General features: G+C 46.1%; 2 protein-coding genes across 3 annotated transcripts; both read right to left on the bottom strand.

The window, feature by feature from the left end:
- Nucleotides 1-528: 528 nt before the first annotated feature.
- On the bottom strand, nucleotides 529-9153 carry LOC130262171 (zinc finger and BTB domain-containing protein 8A-like). Its single transcript, XM_056509024.1, has 4 exons — nucleotides 7444-9153; nucleotides 5550-6502; nucleotides 3563-3732; nucleotides 529-1619 (listed from the first exon to the last, which is right to left on the bottom strand). Exons 2-4 carry the CDS (start codon nucleotides 6472-6474, stop codon nucleotides 1287-1289), a joined length of 1428 nt encoding a protein of 475 aa, XP_056364999.1. The 5' UTR covers nucleotides 6475-6502; nucleotides 7444-9153; the 3' UTR covers nucleotides 529-1286.
- Nucleotides 9154-9567: 414 nt separating this feature from the next.
- Nucleotides 9568-17617, bottom strand: ZBTB8A (zinc finger and BTB domain containing 8A). 2 transcript variants are annotated; one of them, XM_056509021.1, is made up of 4 exons: nucleotides 15478-17617; nucleotides 13467-14434; nucleotides 12782-12951; nucleotides 9568-12384 (listed from the first exon to the last, which is right to left on the bottom strand). In XM_056509021.1, the coding sequence occupies exons 2-4, from the start codon at nucleotides 14404-14406 to the stop codon at nucleotides 12052-12054; spliced, it is 1443 nt and encodes a 480-aa protein (XP_056364996.1). In that variant the 5' UTR covers nucleotides 14407-14434; nucleotides 15478-17617; the 3' UTR covers nucleotides 9568-12051. The 2 variants fall into 2 exon arrangements, with proteins under 2 accessions (XP_056364996.1, XP_056364997.1); XM_056509022.1 differs by having other exon boundaries at nucleotides 15501-17617.
- Nucleotides 17618-17623: the final 6 nt, after the last annotated feature.

Genomic DNA, 17623 nt, shown 5'->3' with positions numbered 1-17623 from the left:
GATTCTCTGTAGGGAATTTCTGCTTTCTTGGCAGGAACCTCAGGCTACAGATGCTGCTGACAGGAAAGGAAACACAGCATCAAATGAGACATGAGACCAAACAGTGGCTCTTTATCAGGAGTACCATGGGAATGCCATTCTCTGCTCTCAGCAGAAGGTTTCTTCTGTGCACTCCTTGAGCTTTTCTTTTTTAATCATTTAATACTGAGCATTTTTAGTTTCTCTGCTCCAAGTGGCTGGGGGAATAAATATAACTACAAAAGCTTAAGAAACTCCAGAACTGCAAAGGTTGCTTAACCTCTGAGGGAAATTGTGCTTATAAAAAATGTTTTTATGCTGTCAAGTACCCTAAAGTTATATAAACAGAAGAACCTTTCTAAAGTAGCTCTATGATCTTAAGTCACAAATGTCCCACTGAAATTCAGGGCACTTGGCCTCTTTATTCCTAGAGTAAGGTAGATGTGTTTAAGCAAATCTTGCATAAGTCCTGGAAAAAAAAAAAATGGAAAAAAACCCTGACAACTGTACTTCCAGTGATTGCACTTTTATTTCCTTGGAACCACGTGGGTGTATCTTTCTATAAAATTCACAGTACAAAAAAAAAAAAAGGCAAATTCATACTATCCAAGTGCACTACAGACCTCTGGTCACCTATTCTACTCTGGCTGGGGGAGTTCCTAAATCATGCTTTTCTCAACTCTAAGTTCACTGAGAAAACAAAGCTCTGGTAAAAAGATTCTTCAGCATGAAGAACTCCACTTGTTTCCTTCTCTCCTTTCTTAGGAAGTTTCTGATGTGTTATGTACAAATTAATTACAGTATCAGGAAAAAAAAAAAAGTGGTTTAACATTTTTCAGCTGCTCACCTCAGTAAGAGTTTTTCCAAAGCATGTTAGCAATATTTGGTTTTTAAAAACCTGTATCGTGCAGAACCTTTGTAGAACTGTAAACTGGTTCACACTTTCATGAGGAGCAGGAGCTCTGAGCTTTTTTTTATCTTTGTTGAAATATAAAACAATTCTCCTAAATAGTTTCCAGATAATAAATGAGCAGCTGGACTTTGATGTTCCTTGTGGGTCCCTTCCAACTGAGGCTATTTTATGATCCTCAGTATGACATTTAGAAGCAACTACACTGTCCCATGTCTGCTGAACAACTTTAGTCCAAATTTTTGCTTCTCAGAACAGAATTTTAGCAATCCATTTTATTAAAAGTAGTAAACCAGTATTAGTTGGTAGGACATGAGTCATTTAATCTTGAACACAACAATAACAAATACACCAAGATCTACCTAAGATTTGGCTTCACCTTTTCCTTTACCTCATCCGGAATATCATCATTATTATGTCTGACCACCAAATTATAAGGCTCCTCCTCTACTGTCTCTTCATCTGATTTCTGCTCCTCCTCCAAAGCCCATTTGGGGTTTTTATTTCCCTTGGAGGAGACAGGGGAATGTTCAGGTGCATTGAAATCCTCAGCAATGCTGTCGAAGGTGGCTCCTGCCAAGCACTTGTGGCACAGTCTGTAGCGCCGCGTCCCTTGCTGCACCACGCAGCCCGTCAGCTCCGTCACCTGCCTCTTGCACTTCCTGCAGATCAGTTTGCCAGCTTGGTGTATCTGAAAGGATTTCAAATTTAGAAATATTCAGCCTTCATCTTCTTCTTTTTTTCCTTTTTTTTTTTTTTTTAGACAATGAAAATGTGCCCAATCACGCTAAAAAAAATCAAAATTTCAATACAGTTTGCTGTGTTAAATAATGAATAATTCAAGTTGATATTCTGCTTTTCTGGGTTTGGAGATACCTACACAGCTGCCACCAGTGAAGTGGTTCACACTTTCACAACCAGCAGGAGCTTTTTATTATTTTATTCTTTTTTTTTTTTTTTTTTTTGCCAGGGTTGGGATTGAATGCACAAGAGATGGAATTTCTTGCTCAGACTCAGATGTTTATTAATTCTTATCTATGTTACAGTGAGTTCTACAGCACTTCTAGCTAACAAGCTAAAATTTGAGATGTATCTCTCTCTCTCTACAAGATCTTTTAAGGCTAAGTGGTCCAATTAAGAAACACCACCTAAATTATTTTTACTTTTAACCCAATAACTAATCACCCGTGGCCCACAGTGTGAGTTTTTCTATTCAATTACAAAACATCACCCAAACCCATGAAGGAGAAGGTGAAGAAGAAAGACCCTAAAAACTCCATCTTCCTTTCTATATATTACTATGTTCTAAGAGTTTAAATTCTAAATTTTTCACCGTGTGATGTTCACTTCTATTGAAATACACACCCATGATCTTAGTTCTATCACTCAATTTTGGAAGCCTTCTTCATGGCCTCAGGTCAAAAGTAGTGTTCTCTTCAAGGTCAGCAAAGAAAGTTCAAAACTCTCAGTTTCTAGGGATCCAGCATCAAACCAATTCTTCTCTTCCTACCATCCCCAACCCTGGTGGGTTTTCCTATAGTCCACTAACAATTTCCTATTGTCCACCCACTGGTGGGTTTTCCATCCCCAACTCTGATGGGTTTTCCTGCCATCCCTAACCCTGGTGGATTTTCCTCCCATCCCCAACCCTGATGGGTTTTTCTCCTGTCCTCAACTCTGGTTCTTTTTCCTCCCAACCCAGGTGGGTTTTCCTACCATCTGCCAACCCTGGTGTGTTTTCCTATCATCCCCAACCGTGGTGGGTTTTCCATCCATCAACCCTGGTGGTTTTTCCTCCCATTCCCAACCCTGGTGTGTTTTCCTACCTTCCCCAGCCTTGATGGGTGTCCCCAGCCCTGGTGGGTTTTCCATCCATCAACCCTGGTGGCTTTTCTTACCATCTCCAACCCTGGTGTGTTTTCCTACCCTCCTCAGCCTTGATGGGTTTCTTACTGTCCCCAACCCTGGTGGCTTTTCCATCCATCAGCTCTGATGTGTTTTCCTGCTGTCCCCAACCCTGGTGTGTTTCCCTCCCATCCCCAGCCCTGGTTTGTTTCCCTCCCATCCCCAGCCCTGGTGTGTTCCCCATCCCCAGCCCTGGTGTGTTTCCCTCCCCTCCCCAGCCCAGGTGTGTTTCCCTCCCATCCCCAGCCCAGCTGTGTTCCCCCATCCCCAGCCCAGGTGTGTTTCCCTCCCATCCCCAACCCTGGTGTGTTTTCCTACCCTCCCCAGCCTTGATTGGTTTCTTACTGTCCCCAACCCTGGTGGCTTTTCCATCCATCAGCTGTGGTGTGTTTCCCTCCCATCCCCAGCCCTGGTGTGTTTCCCTCCCATCCCCAGTGTTTCCCCCATCCCCAGCCTAGGTGTGTTCCCCCATCCCAGCCCTGGTTTGTTTCCCTCCCATCCCCAACCCTGGTGTGTTTCCTTCCCATCCCCAGTGTTTCCCCCCTGCCCAGCCCGGGGTTGTTCCCCTCCCCAGCCCGGGTGTGTTCCCCTCCCCAGCCCGGCTGTGTTCCCCCTGCCCATCCCGGGTGTGTTCCCCTGCCCATCCCAGCTGTGTTCCCCTCCCCAGCCCAGCTGTGTTCCCCTCCCCATCCCAGCTGTGTTCCCCTGCCCAGCCCGGGTGTGTGTTACCGTCTGGAAGTGGTTGCGCAGGTGCTCCAGGCGGGTGAATCTCTTCCCGCACGCCTCGCAGGGGTACGGCCGCTCCCCCGTGTGGCAGCGCAGGTGGCGCTTCAGGTCCGCCCGCCGCTTCACCGTGTGGCTGCAGAACGGGCACTTGAACCTCATCCTGGGCAGGTCACCTGGCAGGGTGTCGTGGGGGTTTGTTAGTCATTGCACCCAGGAAATGAGGAATTCATCATGCCTCCCTGGAGGTTTTAATACCATTCTGCTCCTTATGCTTATTTTTTTATCTGAAGATGCTCCAGTATTGTCCCTAACACGTTGTTTTTACAGTAGGTGGTCACAGATTAGAAAATAAACCTAGAGAGCAGAAAGGTATTAAAACCTAAAAACAAACCCTTGGGACCAGAAACACATGAAGGCTTCCTGAGAGACATGATGAATTCTGAAAATAAGCCTAAGGACCAGAAAGGTATTAAAAAAAAAACAAACTAGGTTCCAGAAACACATGAAGACCTCTTGAAAGAAATTATGAATTCTGAAAATAAGCCTATGGACCAGAAAGGTATTAAAAAAAAAACAAACTAGGTTCCAGAAACACATGAAGGCCTCTTGAGAGAAATTATGAATTCTGAAAATAAGTATGAATTCTGAAAATAAGCCTATGGACCAGAAAGGTATTAAAAAAAAACCAAACAAACTAGGTTCCAGAAACACATGAAGACCTCTTGAGAGAAATTATGAATTCTGAAAATAAGTATGAATTCTGAAAATAAGCCTATGGACCAGAAAGGTATTAAAAAAAAACAAACAAACTAGGTTCCAGAAACACGTGAAGGCCTCTTGAGAGAAATTATGAATTCTGAAAATAAGTATGAATTCTGAAAATAAGCCTAAGGACCAGAAAGGCATTAAAACCTCAAAATAAAACTAGGTTCCACAGACACATGAAGGCCTCCACCCCAAGAGACATGATGAATTCTTCCCTTCTTCACTCTCAGAACCAGTCTTAAAGGTGCAGGACTTAATATCCAGCATAAACAGAACAGATAATTGAAGATACAAGCATCATAAAGTCACCCCAAGACACAGGGACAGGGCACACAGCAGACATTTCTTGCTGTACATTCATCTGTTTTCAGTCTAAAATATGTGACAGCTCGAGTTTTCTTTAAATAGGAAAAATCCCCAATATTTGGGATATTTGGATGCTTAAATAAGTATATATTTTATATAAGTATATAATAATACATAAAATACAGGCTTTGAGGGATATAGATTTGTTAAATTTATATATATATATATGTAAAATATCCCCCAGATTTTATTTTTATTCTTATTTAACATGTTAATTGACCACTTGACAGTGTTTTTTTACTGACAACATTCATTTTTTTATATGAAGGTGATCATAAATATGCAGTTATTTATATATAGCCATCCTATCTCTTCCACCACTTAATGGTTCATAGCTTTGACAACTATAATCACTGTGTGATATATAAAGATGTTTATAGAATATGCAGTTATGATCTACAGCTATGTTCATTTCCAAAGGAATGCACATGGAAATAAACCTGTCAGCTTGGCAGCTGATGTCAGAAGTTTGGGCTGGCTGGATCCCAAAATGCAACATCCCAGCAAGGCCAGGACCTCTCGTGAAGAACTTGGATTGAGCTGAGGTTGAACACCTCTCTTATAGCCAGGTACTGGAGAAACTCAGTCCTTCAGGTCCCAATTACAGCCCTTGAAGCTTCATTAAACTCCACCTGGACCCAAATAATCAGGCATGTTTTGGCTGAATTTACAGAATATTTGGGTTAGTCCCAATCTAATTCCCATGCCCTGTTCTGGCTTCAAAATTTCAGTGTTAGCACTGAAATTGAGTAGATAAAATCACCTATAATTCCAGGCACTTTTTTGGTTTCCATACAAATTCCATCCAAATCATCTCCTAAATACAACCAAACTTTCCCAAGCAGTTTCTATTGTTTACCTTCATTCCAGCTACTCATTACCCCTAAAATTGTGGGCATTGAGGTGTACAGTTCTTCTGCCTTTAACTCCATGAACTCAGGAGTTCTGGAAAGTTCTTGTTCTAGCTGAGTAACCGACCACCTCTTGGCTCCATCTGCTCCGGGATGATATTCAAAATCATCCCGATCCACGTCGTTCTCGGCATCGAACTCTGCGTCCTCTCCCTGGCGGGAGATGTGAGCGGGGTCCGAGGCTCCGGCTCGCTCCGCCCTGTCCGATTTGCACCCTCCCAGCCCCAGGTGCTTGCGGCGCTTCCTCGTGGAGTTCTGTTTCCTGCCCCTTTTGGACAGCTGGGTCTCTGCCCGCTGCAGGATCACCTGTGAGGATAGGTAGCTGCTGTAGCTGCTCCAGTTTTCATTCCCGTTGGGTTTTTCATCCGGGATGGAGTAGGAACGCCGGGGGTTGCTCTTTGCTTTCCTTCTGGAGCGATAAAGAGCCGGGCGGGCGGGGGTGGGTTCAGTGCTCGCACTTTTGGCCGAGAGGCTGAGGTAATGATCCTTTTCCTTCTCATTAATATCCAGTGAGGACTTAATGAAGGTCTTGCAGACATTGAGGATTTCTGTCATCTGTAAATAGCTGGCGGCTGACATGACTTCGATCACATTCTGACCCGTTAAAGACAATTTCCCTGAATACACAAAGTCCAGGATAACCATGAACGTCTCTGGAGAAAAGACCTCGAACGTGGCTATCGTTGGCTGACTCGTCTCCTTCGAGCTCTGCGAAAGGAGCATTTTGAAGTAGCCACTGCTGGCGAACAGCACATTGCGATGGGCTTTGAAGACCTTGCCCTCCACCAGGATGTTGCAGTCACAGAACAAGTCCTGCTTCCGCTGCTCATTCAGCTGCTCCAGGAGGTGAGACTGGTGGGAAGAAATCTCCATTCCAGACAGGGAGTAAGAGGAAGGTTTGCTGTAAAGGAAAAAACATCATCATGACAATCTAAATCAATGATGCTGAATCCTAATTTAAAGAGATGAGCTCTCGTTTAAAAAAAAAGCGCTATCGCATTCCCAATGTAACTCCAATAGCCCTGCGGCTGCCATCTGCATAACAAGAGAGAAGAAACTTAACAACTCCAAAAGAGGTGAAAAGATGTCACAGCGGGATTACTCTGTATCCCAAAAGAATGAAAACCACCACATCGACCAAGCCACGATGGTTCTCAGACTCAGAATTTGGCCCTCCCGCCGCGGGCAGAGCAGCGGGTCCGCGATGGGCGCAGCCTCCGCCCCGGCGCATCGGGGCCGCTCGAATGCGGCGGCAGCGCCCCGGGGCCGCCGCCCTCCCTGCCCGGGCCCCCGGCATTGGCCGCGGCCGCCGTCACTCACCGGCCCGCCCGACCGAATTGGCAATTCGGGACACCCGACGGCACCGGAGCGGCTCCGCCAGCGCGGAGGAGCCTCCCGGTCCCGCTCCCGCCGCAGCGCCCGCCAGCCCCGGCCGGCCAGCACGGAGCGCCCCGAGCCGGGCGTGCCGCCCGCCGGAACGGAGCTGCGGCTGCCGCTCCGCCACAGCCCCCCGTGCCCGTGTCCGTGCCCCCCGTGTCTGTGTCCGCGTCCGTGCCCGTGTCCGTGCCCGCCCGCAGCCGCCCGTGCTCACCCCGGCCGCTCCCGGTGCCGCTCCCGTCCCCCCTCCGCCGGCACCGAGCCCCCGCCGCCCCCTCTCGCCGCCGCCCGCCCCGCGCAGCCCTTTGTGTCCGCGCCCGGGGCTGCAAATGGCGCCCGCCGGGGCCGCGGCAGCGCCGGCACCGAGCGGCACCGGGAGGCACCGGGAGGCACCGAAACACCCGCGCCCTCCTCGCTGCCGCCCGCCCCGACGCCCGCCCGCTCCTTCCCACGGCCGCCACTCACCGGCGGGAGCTGCGGGCCGAGCCGGGGGGAGCGGGCGGTGGCTGCGGGATCCCCGGCTCCGCCTCGGGGCTCGCCGTGCCTGGAGGCGACGCGCCGCTGCTCCCGCAGCCCCCGAGCCCTGCGAGCCCGAACGGGAGAGAAACAAAAGGTATTTGCTGACGTGGGCGTTGGACAGAGACGCCCGAGGGCTGGGGACACAATTAAAGGGGCAACGCACCGATTGCAGCCGCAGCCCGGCGCCTGCCTCGCCCCGCACGCCGGCCCGAGCCTCGCACAAGGCTTTGTTGTCGCTACCTTTGTGTGTGTGCGCAGGGAAGGCGCCACCTGAACGGTGAACGGCAAAGATCCGGAGCTCCGCCGTGTAGGATTAATGATATCAACTCGATATCGCCTCATTTTTATAACGGGATTTTTGTAATTCGAACAATGAGGATAATCCCAAAGCAAGGCGCTGCACGTAGGAGTGTAATGCACAGATTGTCCTCTTTTCCCTTCGGGGTGGAAAATGGATTCAGGATGCCTGTTAGAAGACGCTTGGAAATTCATGCTTGTTACATGAGATTCTTTCAGTCTTTTTCCTCGAGATCATGGAATAATTTTGAGAAGGAAACTCTGCAGTCATCGGTCCTCAGAGCAGGCTGCAAGAACCTGGCAAAGACAGTTCCCATTTCCACAGTCAAGCGTCGGGTGAGATCTTCAGAAGTGTTTAATTTATTCCAGCAGCTAAGCCAAGATAGGGAAGGCTCTTTCCAGCCACTCCTCCCAATTTTCCTTACAAAATCTCTTGTTCTGTGTTCGTGCTCTGTTCGAAATTCTCCATGCACTGAATAAGCCTCCTCTTTGCATTTCATGAGTTAAATAGGATGAAAGGTTATGCCTCCAGTGTGGAAAGGTTTTAAGTTAAACAGTATAGAAAATATTTCACTAAATGCTATTATAAGCTTTTCTTAGTAGCTTATCAACTTATACCCATCACTCAACAGACAGTGTTGGCACGAATTTGGTACCTAATGGAAAATTTCTGCAGGCAAGGGCTGGAGGATTAGAACATCCTTTTCTTCAAAACTCAATCTTTTGGGTAGAATTAGAGATTTTTTTCTTCTATTTCATTTTTGTACTTGTTGCCTCCAACCAACAGTAATTAAAATATAAGAAAGGTAGACATTGGCATGGCTCTGTAATGGGATAACTCTGACAGTGACCGGTTGCTTCAGGGAGGAAATGTGTATCCCATCATTTTATATCCAACAGTGTTTTGTGATTTTTTTTCCCTTAAGTTGTCATTAAAAACTTGAGATGGATTCCAAAATCCTGGAGGATGGAACATTCTGCAGAGCCAGGAGGAAGGGAAGGATACCTGTAGCAGTCAGTCAGCCCTCTGGGAGATCTGTGGGTTTCCAGGTATTTTCAAAGCCACCCTAAATCAATATTTTTGCTTTTTTTCTTATGTCAATCTTTAGAACTAGAATAGAATCCAAACTACAAAAGGCTGGAGATTCATTCTGAGGTCAGTTTTTGGGGACTTGATTTTTTTTTTTTTTTAAGGGGGGTTACCCAACTGTTTAACCTTTAAGATAAGGCCAAGTGACATTTTTTAGATAGTAAATATAGATGCTTAAGTAATTTAATGGCAAAAAAAAAAAAAAAAAAAGGGAAATGATGTGAAACAACTAACCAAGCATCACACAAGTCATAGATTTTTTGGGGCAGAGAGAATTCTGTAAGAAACACCTGAAAAGGGGGAGAGAGAATTTTTAAATTCAGTATTTCAGCCTTTGAAAGGATGGGAAGATATTGTCAGAAAATAAGGATAATTAAGAGGTGAGACATTAATCAGAGGATGATGAACTTTGTCTCCACTCTTCACTGTGGTTGTGTGAACACAAACCAAGCAAAAATAATCACAAAATTCTTGGGAAAGACCTTTAAGATCAAGTCAAGCACTAAACCTTATCACTAAGCGACACAAAGATGAAAGAAATACAAGGAAATAAATAAATTCAGTGGGAACATCCCTATGTGGTCTTTACTTTCCTCCTTGAAAGGAAAGGAAATGTTCCTTGTGCTGATGAGGGCATGTGATCCTCACAGAAATATGAAGAAGACAATCAGAGGCAATGGAAGGAGACAAAAAGAAAACAAATACTTTCATTTAGAGAAAAAAAAAAAAAAAAAAAAGCAAAATACATGAGTGTAAAATGAAGGATGTTGAAAACAGAAGGCACTTAACATTTATCTTGTCTTGCAATACAAAAATAAGGAAACAACGACCAAAATTAAGGTAACAAATGTAAAAATGGCAACTTTTGAAAAACAGAAAAACATCATTGACCTGTGGGAACTGCAGCCTTGACTAAACCTCCAAGCTTAAAAAGATACTTTAAAAATTACAGATATCTAGTTATACTACTGAGAATAACAACATATAAATCCAGAAAAAAAAAAAAAAGCCCTTATTTGCCCAGCAAATCAACAATTAATCTGCCTGTGTTTAAAAAGTAAAATCTTCCTATGGATAGATTGTTCCATTTGCCCATTTGGAGCCACTTCAGAAGCATCTGGTCCTCAGTACTGTTAGATTGATGATCTCTAATTAAATTGAGTATTGATCCAAAAATCCCTTTGCTTCTAAAAACACCCCCACTATTAAGAAACACTTAATAGTCTGACCTTTGCAGCTGGCAGTTAAGATTTCAGACCTGGAGAGAACAATTTATTTTTCCCCTCCCCTTCATGCATCCCCAAACACACACAAACCAATTCCAGTCACTTTTTATCCTGGGACAGCAGGCACTGATACCTGGGATTTGTTGTCAAACTCTTTAATGGAAAGGGAAAGGGAAACATCTATGAAATTTGAGCAAAGTTACTCCATATTCATATAAATATTTCTTGTTCTGTGTATTTGATTTAATCCAGGTTGCTCAGGAATATTTCTTAGCCACTTCATAACAGGCATTTTAGGAGTTTAAAAGCTCCAAGAGATTAAATGTCTATTTCCACATCAAATCCATTTTTGGGGCTGCTGATCAAGTGTCCCATAATATCACAAAGATTTTTAAGTCACCCCCTCCCCAAACCTAAACCAATAAATTATAATTTTTGTAGGAACAATAAAACACCATTTCTTGTGTCCTTGGGATGCTTCCCATGGAGAGGAGGGTGCTTAATGCTTACACTGAATTTTGCATGAAGTTCTCAAGTTGGCATTTGTTGGTCACCTGCAGCCTGGAATGAAAATGCTGCACTCTGTGGTCATGATGATACAAGAAAGTTATACAGTTTTTACACAACTAAAAATAAAATAGTGACTTTTTAACTGTCCCTGGGAAAGATTATATAGTATAGATATATATATATACATATATGGGATTGTTGTGTAAGAAACTCTGGGGTTCAGCCAAACATGCTTACAAAGCTGTAAAAAAAGAAAAAAAAATATAATTTTCTAAGTCTACAGCCATTGAGTCCCATGATCCCAAGAATTGGAATAACTCAGATCTGTCCAAGGAATGCAGAGCAGCAGGAGCCCAGGAGCATCTCCTGCTCCTCTGCTGTTGACAGTGCTGGGTAAGAGAAACTCACTAAGCAACAAAACCAAGTAGAAATAAAATTTCATCATCATTACTCATCTCTGGGTGAAATGACACAAATATGGTGTCTAGAACTTCCAGTACATCTTGGTCTCACTGGTACAGACTGGAGAAGCTGCACAGAATTCAATATCCATCCATATCAATATTCAATATCAATATGAGCTGGAGGGGACCCACAAGGATCATCCAAGTCCAACACCTGGCCCTGCACCCCAACAATCCCACCATGTCTGGGCACTTTTGAGAGGTTTCAAAATATTAAAAAAAAAAAAAAAAAAAAAGAGTATTTTTATAGTGCTTATTAAAACAGCCCAGTCTGAGATTCTGATTTTGAGACTAAAACAGCTACTGGCATCAATTAATGATCCAAATTTTTAATTTTAATGTGTTAAGCATTTATGTGCTTATTTTCTTTTAAAGAAATAAGTCTTGAACATAGGATTTACTAAAGATTCACCTCATCCTAATACATTTTACAGAAGTCCTTTTCCAGACAAAAGTGCCAAAACATTTTAAATGCTCTTTCTTAATTAGCTGCCTTTTTCCTTATCATAACATGAAGATTTCATGAAATTTCATGGAAGATTCTCTTCACTTCTAAGCACTCAAGAGAGGTTGTCTGGTGTGGGGGGTCCTTATTGCCAAATGATATAAACCCCACCTCTCTGCAAGTGTAAAAAATGGGCAATTTACAATAATCTGTGACTTTTTAAAAGTATTTCAACCTAATTTCCTTTGCAAGAGGCTTTGAGACATTCCCCATTGCCTGCTATAAAAATTATCCACCTAATATTGCAGTTTCCTTGTTCATCCAGAACTTCAGGATGGATTTTTTTTAAACCAAAACAACACATGGTGGGGGTTTCTGCTAACAAACCAGCACGGCCTCAATGACGTGTCCATAAATTCATGCAACCACTTGTCTCTGCAGGATCACCACCAGCTGGCAGAGGGCAATTTGCTCACAGTACATTCTCCCTCTTCCACAGAATTCCCAATCCTTGATTTCCAACTACCTAATATTTGGTTTCACATCCTTCTCCTCTGCTTCATCCTCGCTGTCATCCACTTGCTGGATAACCAAGTCGGTCGAGCCGTCCTCCACGATTTCCACATCAGACCTGTTGTCCTCCCCATAATGCCACCTGGAATCTTTGTCCCCATCCTGTGGGAACTCCAGAGGAGCCTCAGCCTCCAAGTCAATGCGGATGCTGTCGATTCCAGCCTCAGCCAGGCACTCATTGCAGAGTCTGTAGCGCCGGGTCCCCTCCTGCACCACCTGTCCCGTCAGCTCGGTGACGTGGCGCTTGCATTTCCTGCAGATGGGCTTGCACGCCTGGTGGATCTGGGAAAAGGGAAGGGATGGATTTGTAAAGCATCCACAAAGAGGAGGTGACAAAAAGCAGAGTCAAATGGCAGCGTTGCCTCAGTTTGAGACATCGAACACTGAACTGCACCAGCCCACTGGAGCTACCACAGGCTGCAGAGAGCAGAACTCTGCAAACCATCAACTACCCAACAAATTCCACCCCTTTCCTGCAAATCATCCTTCAAATCATCCTTCAATTCAACTGCAACCAAACCAAATGAATCATTCTATTCCCCTCTTCTCTACCAGAAGAGTGACTTCTTGAGTGACTTCTTTCCAGGAGTCACTAGATCAACCAGATACACTCACAGCGTGCTTAATTAGCCAGATTTACATTTTTAAATAAATCATGGCAGTTGCTAAAAATACTCACAGTTCGAAAATGGCTGCTGAGGTGATCCAGCCTGCTGAATCTCTTGCCACACGCCTCGCAGGGGTACGGCCGCTCTCCCGTGTGGCACCGAAGGTGACGCTTCAGGTCAGCTTTTCTCTTCACCACGTGGCTGCAGAATGGGCACTTGAACCTCATCCTGGACAGGTCATCTGTCAGAAAATAAAAAAGGATTTAAAAAAATAAAAAAAAGCAAAGTCATGTCATGGAATGTTGTAGGAAAAGGTGTTTTATGAGAATCGCTTTTATTAAAATAGTGTTCACTGGTTGTTTCAAGCATAAGGATTTTGTGTTTTCCTGTAGATTACACAGGAAATCAGCAAGAGGAGTGAAACATTAGCTGTGTTAACATAGATCTGGCAAAGTCAGCTTGGACAGGGACTGGATAGTGGGATATATCCCTGGAGCAAAATGAGTTTTAAGGTCCTTTCCAACCCAAACCATTCTGTGATTTCATGAAAAGAAGCTTATATTTATTTTTAATTCCTCAGGTATTTCAAGAACTCAAAATTATTTAAAAATCAAGAGTTCAGCTTTCCAAACATATATTCCTGGACAATACACCTGTCTTTTTGGCAGTTGTGCTTTACTATTGAGCAAAGTATTTTCTCAGGGCTGGAAGAGAGGATTCCCAGGAGTCTGTGTACAAGCACGAAACCCCACTCACCTTCAGCCCAGTTCCCCATGACTCCCAGGATGGAGGGCATGTTCCCATACTGCTCCTCAGCTTTGGAGGACTTGGATTTACTGGAGGAGCGGGCTGACTCGTGCTCCTGCTGAGGCACAGCCAAGCCCCTGGGCATCACCTCAGCCCCTTGGCCAAACTGGTAGCCCACGTGAGGAGCTTCAACCTCGGTGTCAATGTGGACTTGCTCCTCTGCTGGTGCAGCGTGGCTGGCAGGCTCAGCAGCCCTGTCCTCCAGCTTGCTTGATTTATAGTGGGGGATGTCAGAAGGTTGCTGCAGCCCCAAGTGCCGGGATTTCTTGATGGAATCCTGTCGCTGCTCATGTTTGGGCAGCTGCTGTTGGGCGTTTCTTTGAGAGGTGGGGTAATAGTTGAAATTGCTCCAAGTGTTTCCACCCATCATACAAGTCCCAGGGTCTGGGCTGGAGTGGGAATGTGGGGGGCTGCTCTCTGCCCTCCAGCCTCCACTGTACACACAGGATCTGTCCACGCCGTTGGAACTCACATCTTTGTCTGACAGGCTGAAGTAGCGATCCTTCTCCTTCTCACTGATGTCCAGCGACGACTTGATGAAGGTTTTGCACACGCTGATCACATCTGTCATCTGCAGATAGCTGGCAGCTGACATGACTTCGATCACATTCTGACCAGTGAGGGACAATTTGCCTGAATACACAAAATCTAGGATAACTGTGAAGGTGTCAGGAGAAAAGGCCTGGAAAGTGGCAGTCGTGGACTGACTCGTCTCCTTCGAGCTCTGCGAAAGGAGCATTTTGAAGTAGCCACTGCTGGCGAACAGCACATTGCGATGGGCTTTGAAGACCTTGCCCTCCACCAGGATGTTGCAGTCACAGAACAAGTCCTGCCTGCGCTGCTCATTTAGTTGCTCCAAGAGGTGAAACTGGTGAGACGAAATCTCCATCCCAGAAAAGGTGAAATGAAACGTTGCTCTAAAAAAATGAAGAAAATTATTAAACTCTTGACTTCGATACTGTGTAACTCAGCCAAAAATTAGCCCAAATTTTACGGCTATCTTTACAAATAATCTCATTTTTTATAAATCTATAAATATATTTAAACCACGATATGCTCATTTTCCAACAGGACAAGAGGGATGACAAAGCCAAGACCGCGTTATTTGGCAGAGACGGGTGTGCTACAGCCGGCAGCATCTCCGTGCCCAGGATGCGGGCTGGATGCGGGGCTGGACTCGTGCCGCCCGCTGGAGCCGCGCAGCCTTCAGGCAGCTCCGGAAAAACGAGGAGCCAAGAGCAGCTGCGGCTGCGACCGCGGCCGTGCCTCGAACCGGCGGTTCCGCCTCGCCGGGCTCCAGCCCCGCCGCCGCCGAAGGTTCCGGGAGCGCGGCTCGGCGGCAGCGCCCCGGCCCCCCGGCATTGGCCGCGGCCGCCGTCACTCACCCGCCCGCCCGCTCCGGCAGCCCGGAACGCCCGACGGCAACGGAGCCGCCCGGTCGCGGTCCCGATCCCTGTCCCGGTCCCGGTCCCGGTCCCAGCCCCGGCCCAGCCGCGGGGGCCGCAGCGCCCGCCAGCCCCGGCTGCGCTCTGCCCTCCGCCCGCACGGAGCGCCCCGAGCCGGGCGTGCCGCCCGCAGCCGCCTGCGGGAACGGTGCCACGGCTGCCGCTCCGCCACAGCCCCCCGTGCCCGTGCCCGTGCCCGTGCCCGTGCCCGTGCCGGTGCCCAGCGCCCGCTGCCGCTGCCGCCCCGCCGCCCCTTCCCCGGCAGCGCCGCGCCCGCCCCGCGCAGCCCTTTGTGTCCGCGCCCGGGGCTGCAAATGGCGCCCGCCGGGGCCGCGGCAGCGCCGGCACCGAGCGGCACCGGGCGGCACCGGGCGGCACCGGGAGGTTCCCGGAGGCACCGAGAGGCCCGAAACACCCGCGGTCACCGCGGAGCCCCGCGCCCTCCTCGCCGCCCTCGCAGCCGGGCTGGCGGCGGGGCCCGTTCCGCCCCGAGCCCAGCGCCCTGCCCGGCCTACCGGCGTGCGGAGCCGCCGCTCACCGGCGGGAGCTGCGGGCCGAGCCGGGGGGAGCGGGCGGTGGCTGCGGGATCCCCGGCTCCGCCTCGGGGCTCGCCGTGCCTGGAGGCGACGCGCCGCTGCTCCCGCAGCCCCCGAGCCCTGCGAGCCCGAACGGGAGAGAAACAAAAGGTATTTGCTGACGTGGGCGTTGGACAGAGACGCCCGAGGGCTGGGGACACAATTAAAGGGGCAACGCACCGATTGCAGCCGCAGCCCGGCGCCTGCCTCGCCCCGCACGCCGGCCCGGGAGGGGATGCGGTGCCCCAGATGCCTCCTTTTCACACCTTTATCTACAGCACAGGCCTCGATGACCCAAATCCTTCTCCTTTCTCTTGCAGCGTCTTCCAAAGGAGATGTGACATCTTCTTTTCTCTGTTGGTAGCTGTTATCTTCTGAAGAATTCATGGCTGAAAGTGAAACCTGAACCTCTCACCTTCTCTCCCTCCAAGTTTAGTGTCTTTCTCCTTCCTTTTCTTACCACCAGGGTCTTTTCTGTGATTTTGACGCCCCAGTTATTTTTCATAAATATTTATTTTCCCATGGAAACCATTCTTCCTTAACCGAGCCCTTTGTGGCACTTTTGGCCTTCCCTTCTGTAACTTCAGACGTTCCACCTTGAAACAATTTATCTTCCTTTCCCCAGAGTAGCAAAATTTACTAAATACTTTATCTAAAAGATAACAATCCAAAGACTCTCTCCTTTGATCATTAGAACCATTTCCTCACTAATTCATATACATTTATCCATCCCCAATTTATATTCATTCATGTTTTGTATATATAGATGTATATGTAACAATATCCTTTCCCAGCATAATTCCCAATTTTTCATAAACTTTCTTAGTTTTGTAGATTTTCCTTTCAAACCTAGGCCATGCCCTTAAAATCTTCATGAGATCCATTCTGCTCTAAATTAATCATTTTTTAAACATGAAACAACTGGAATTCACACCAGCTTCTCACAGCTCTTACCACTGAGAAATAAAGAATAAAACCAACAAAACAATCAGATTGTTTAATATAAAGCAGAACATTTATTTGTTGTATCAGGTTTTAATATCTCTTAAATTGATTCCTTTCATGTTTATTTTTCCCTGTCAAGCCAACTAAGTAGCACCTTTTTTTATTTAACATGGAATCACAGAATCCTAGGATGGTTTGGGCAGGAAAGAACCTTCTTGCTCAATATTCTACTTATTTTTTTCCACATTTCTGCCCATATTATTTCATCAGCTGAAAGCTTCCCTTGGAAAATAATTATCTGGAAGTATTTGTTCTGTTTAACTTGCCTGGTGCTTTCACTCTACTATCAGTGGGGTTTTGTATCAATGTCAACAGGAGCTTGAGGGTTCTCCATGTGCAAGAGAATTTCAAAAATATGAGGAAAAAATTCAGTGATATCTAGAGTAGCTTAATTAGAAATTTCAAAGATGCTACAAGTGCTTTTCTCAGCACTTCCTGCTCACTGCTCTGTGCTGGGGGTCCAAAACAGCCACAGAGCAAACCTGGAATTTCTCATTATGGGGTTGATTTCATCCTGTTGTGCTCAAAATTCATCCCAAATAATCCCAGACATGCAGAGAGGGGTTTTTTTGGGTTGTGTTTTAAATTTTAGAGCCAATTTCAACTGAGAAATTCCACTTGAGATGCTGTTTGGAGAGTTTATCCAGAGGGAATGTGCTTGGCAGCTGTGTGAAGGAGGTGAAGGAGCTGCTGCTCAGCCTGAGTGTAAAGAGTCTGCTCTTCAGAAAATTACACTAAAAAAAAAATTATATTTTTCTTGCTCATAGAAAAATTAACATAATTTCCTCCTTGGGTTTGCTAACCAAATAGGATTAACAGTAATAATATATAATGGTGTAGTATTATTGTATTATATTATAATAGATTAATTAACAGTGCCACCAGTTAAAAGATTTCAGTTTTTCTCAACATAAATGTTCCTGAGGAATCATAGCCTTTAGTGATGGTGAATTTTCTAACTTTAATTATCCAGTTTTTTTGGTTTGTTTTTTTTTTTTTTTTTACCAGAGCCTATACTAAAACAACTTAAGGAACTGTTCAAACCTAGAAATTAATGAGGAATGAGATGACAATTTTCATG

Source organism: Oenanthe melanoleuca, chromosome 23 (assembly GCF_029582105.1).
Source record: "Oenanthe melanoleuca isolate GR-GAL-2019-014 chromosome 23, OMel1.0, whole genome shotgun sequence".
NCBI classification, from domain to species: domain Eukaryota; kingdom Metazoa; phylum Chordata; class Aves; order Passeriformes; family Muscicapidae; genus Oenanthe; species Oenanthe melanoleuca.
Note: the sequence above shows the minus strand (reverse complement) of the source record. Positions and strands in the feature narration are given on the sequence as shown.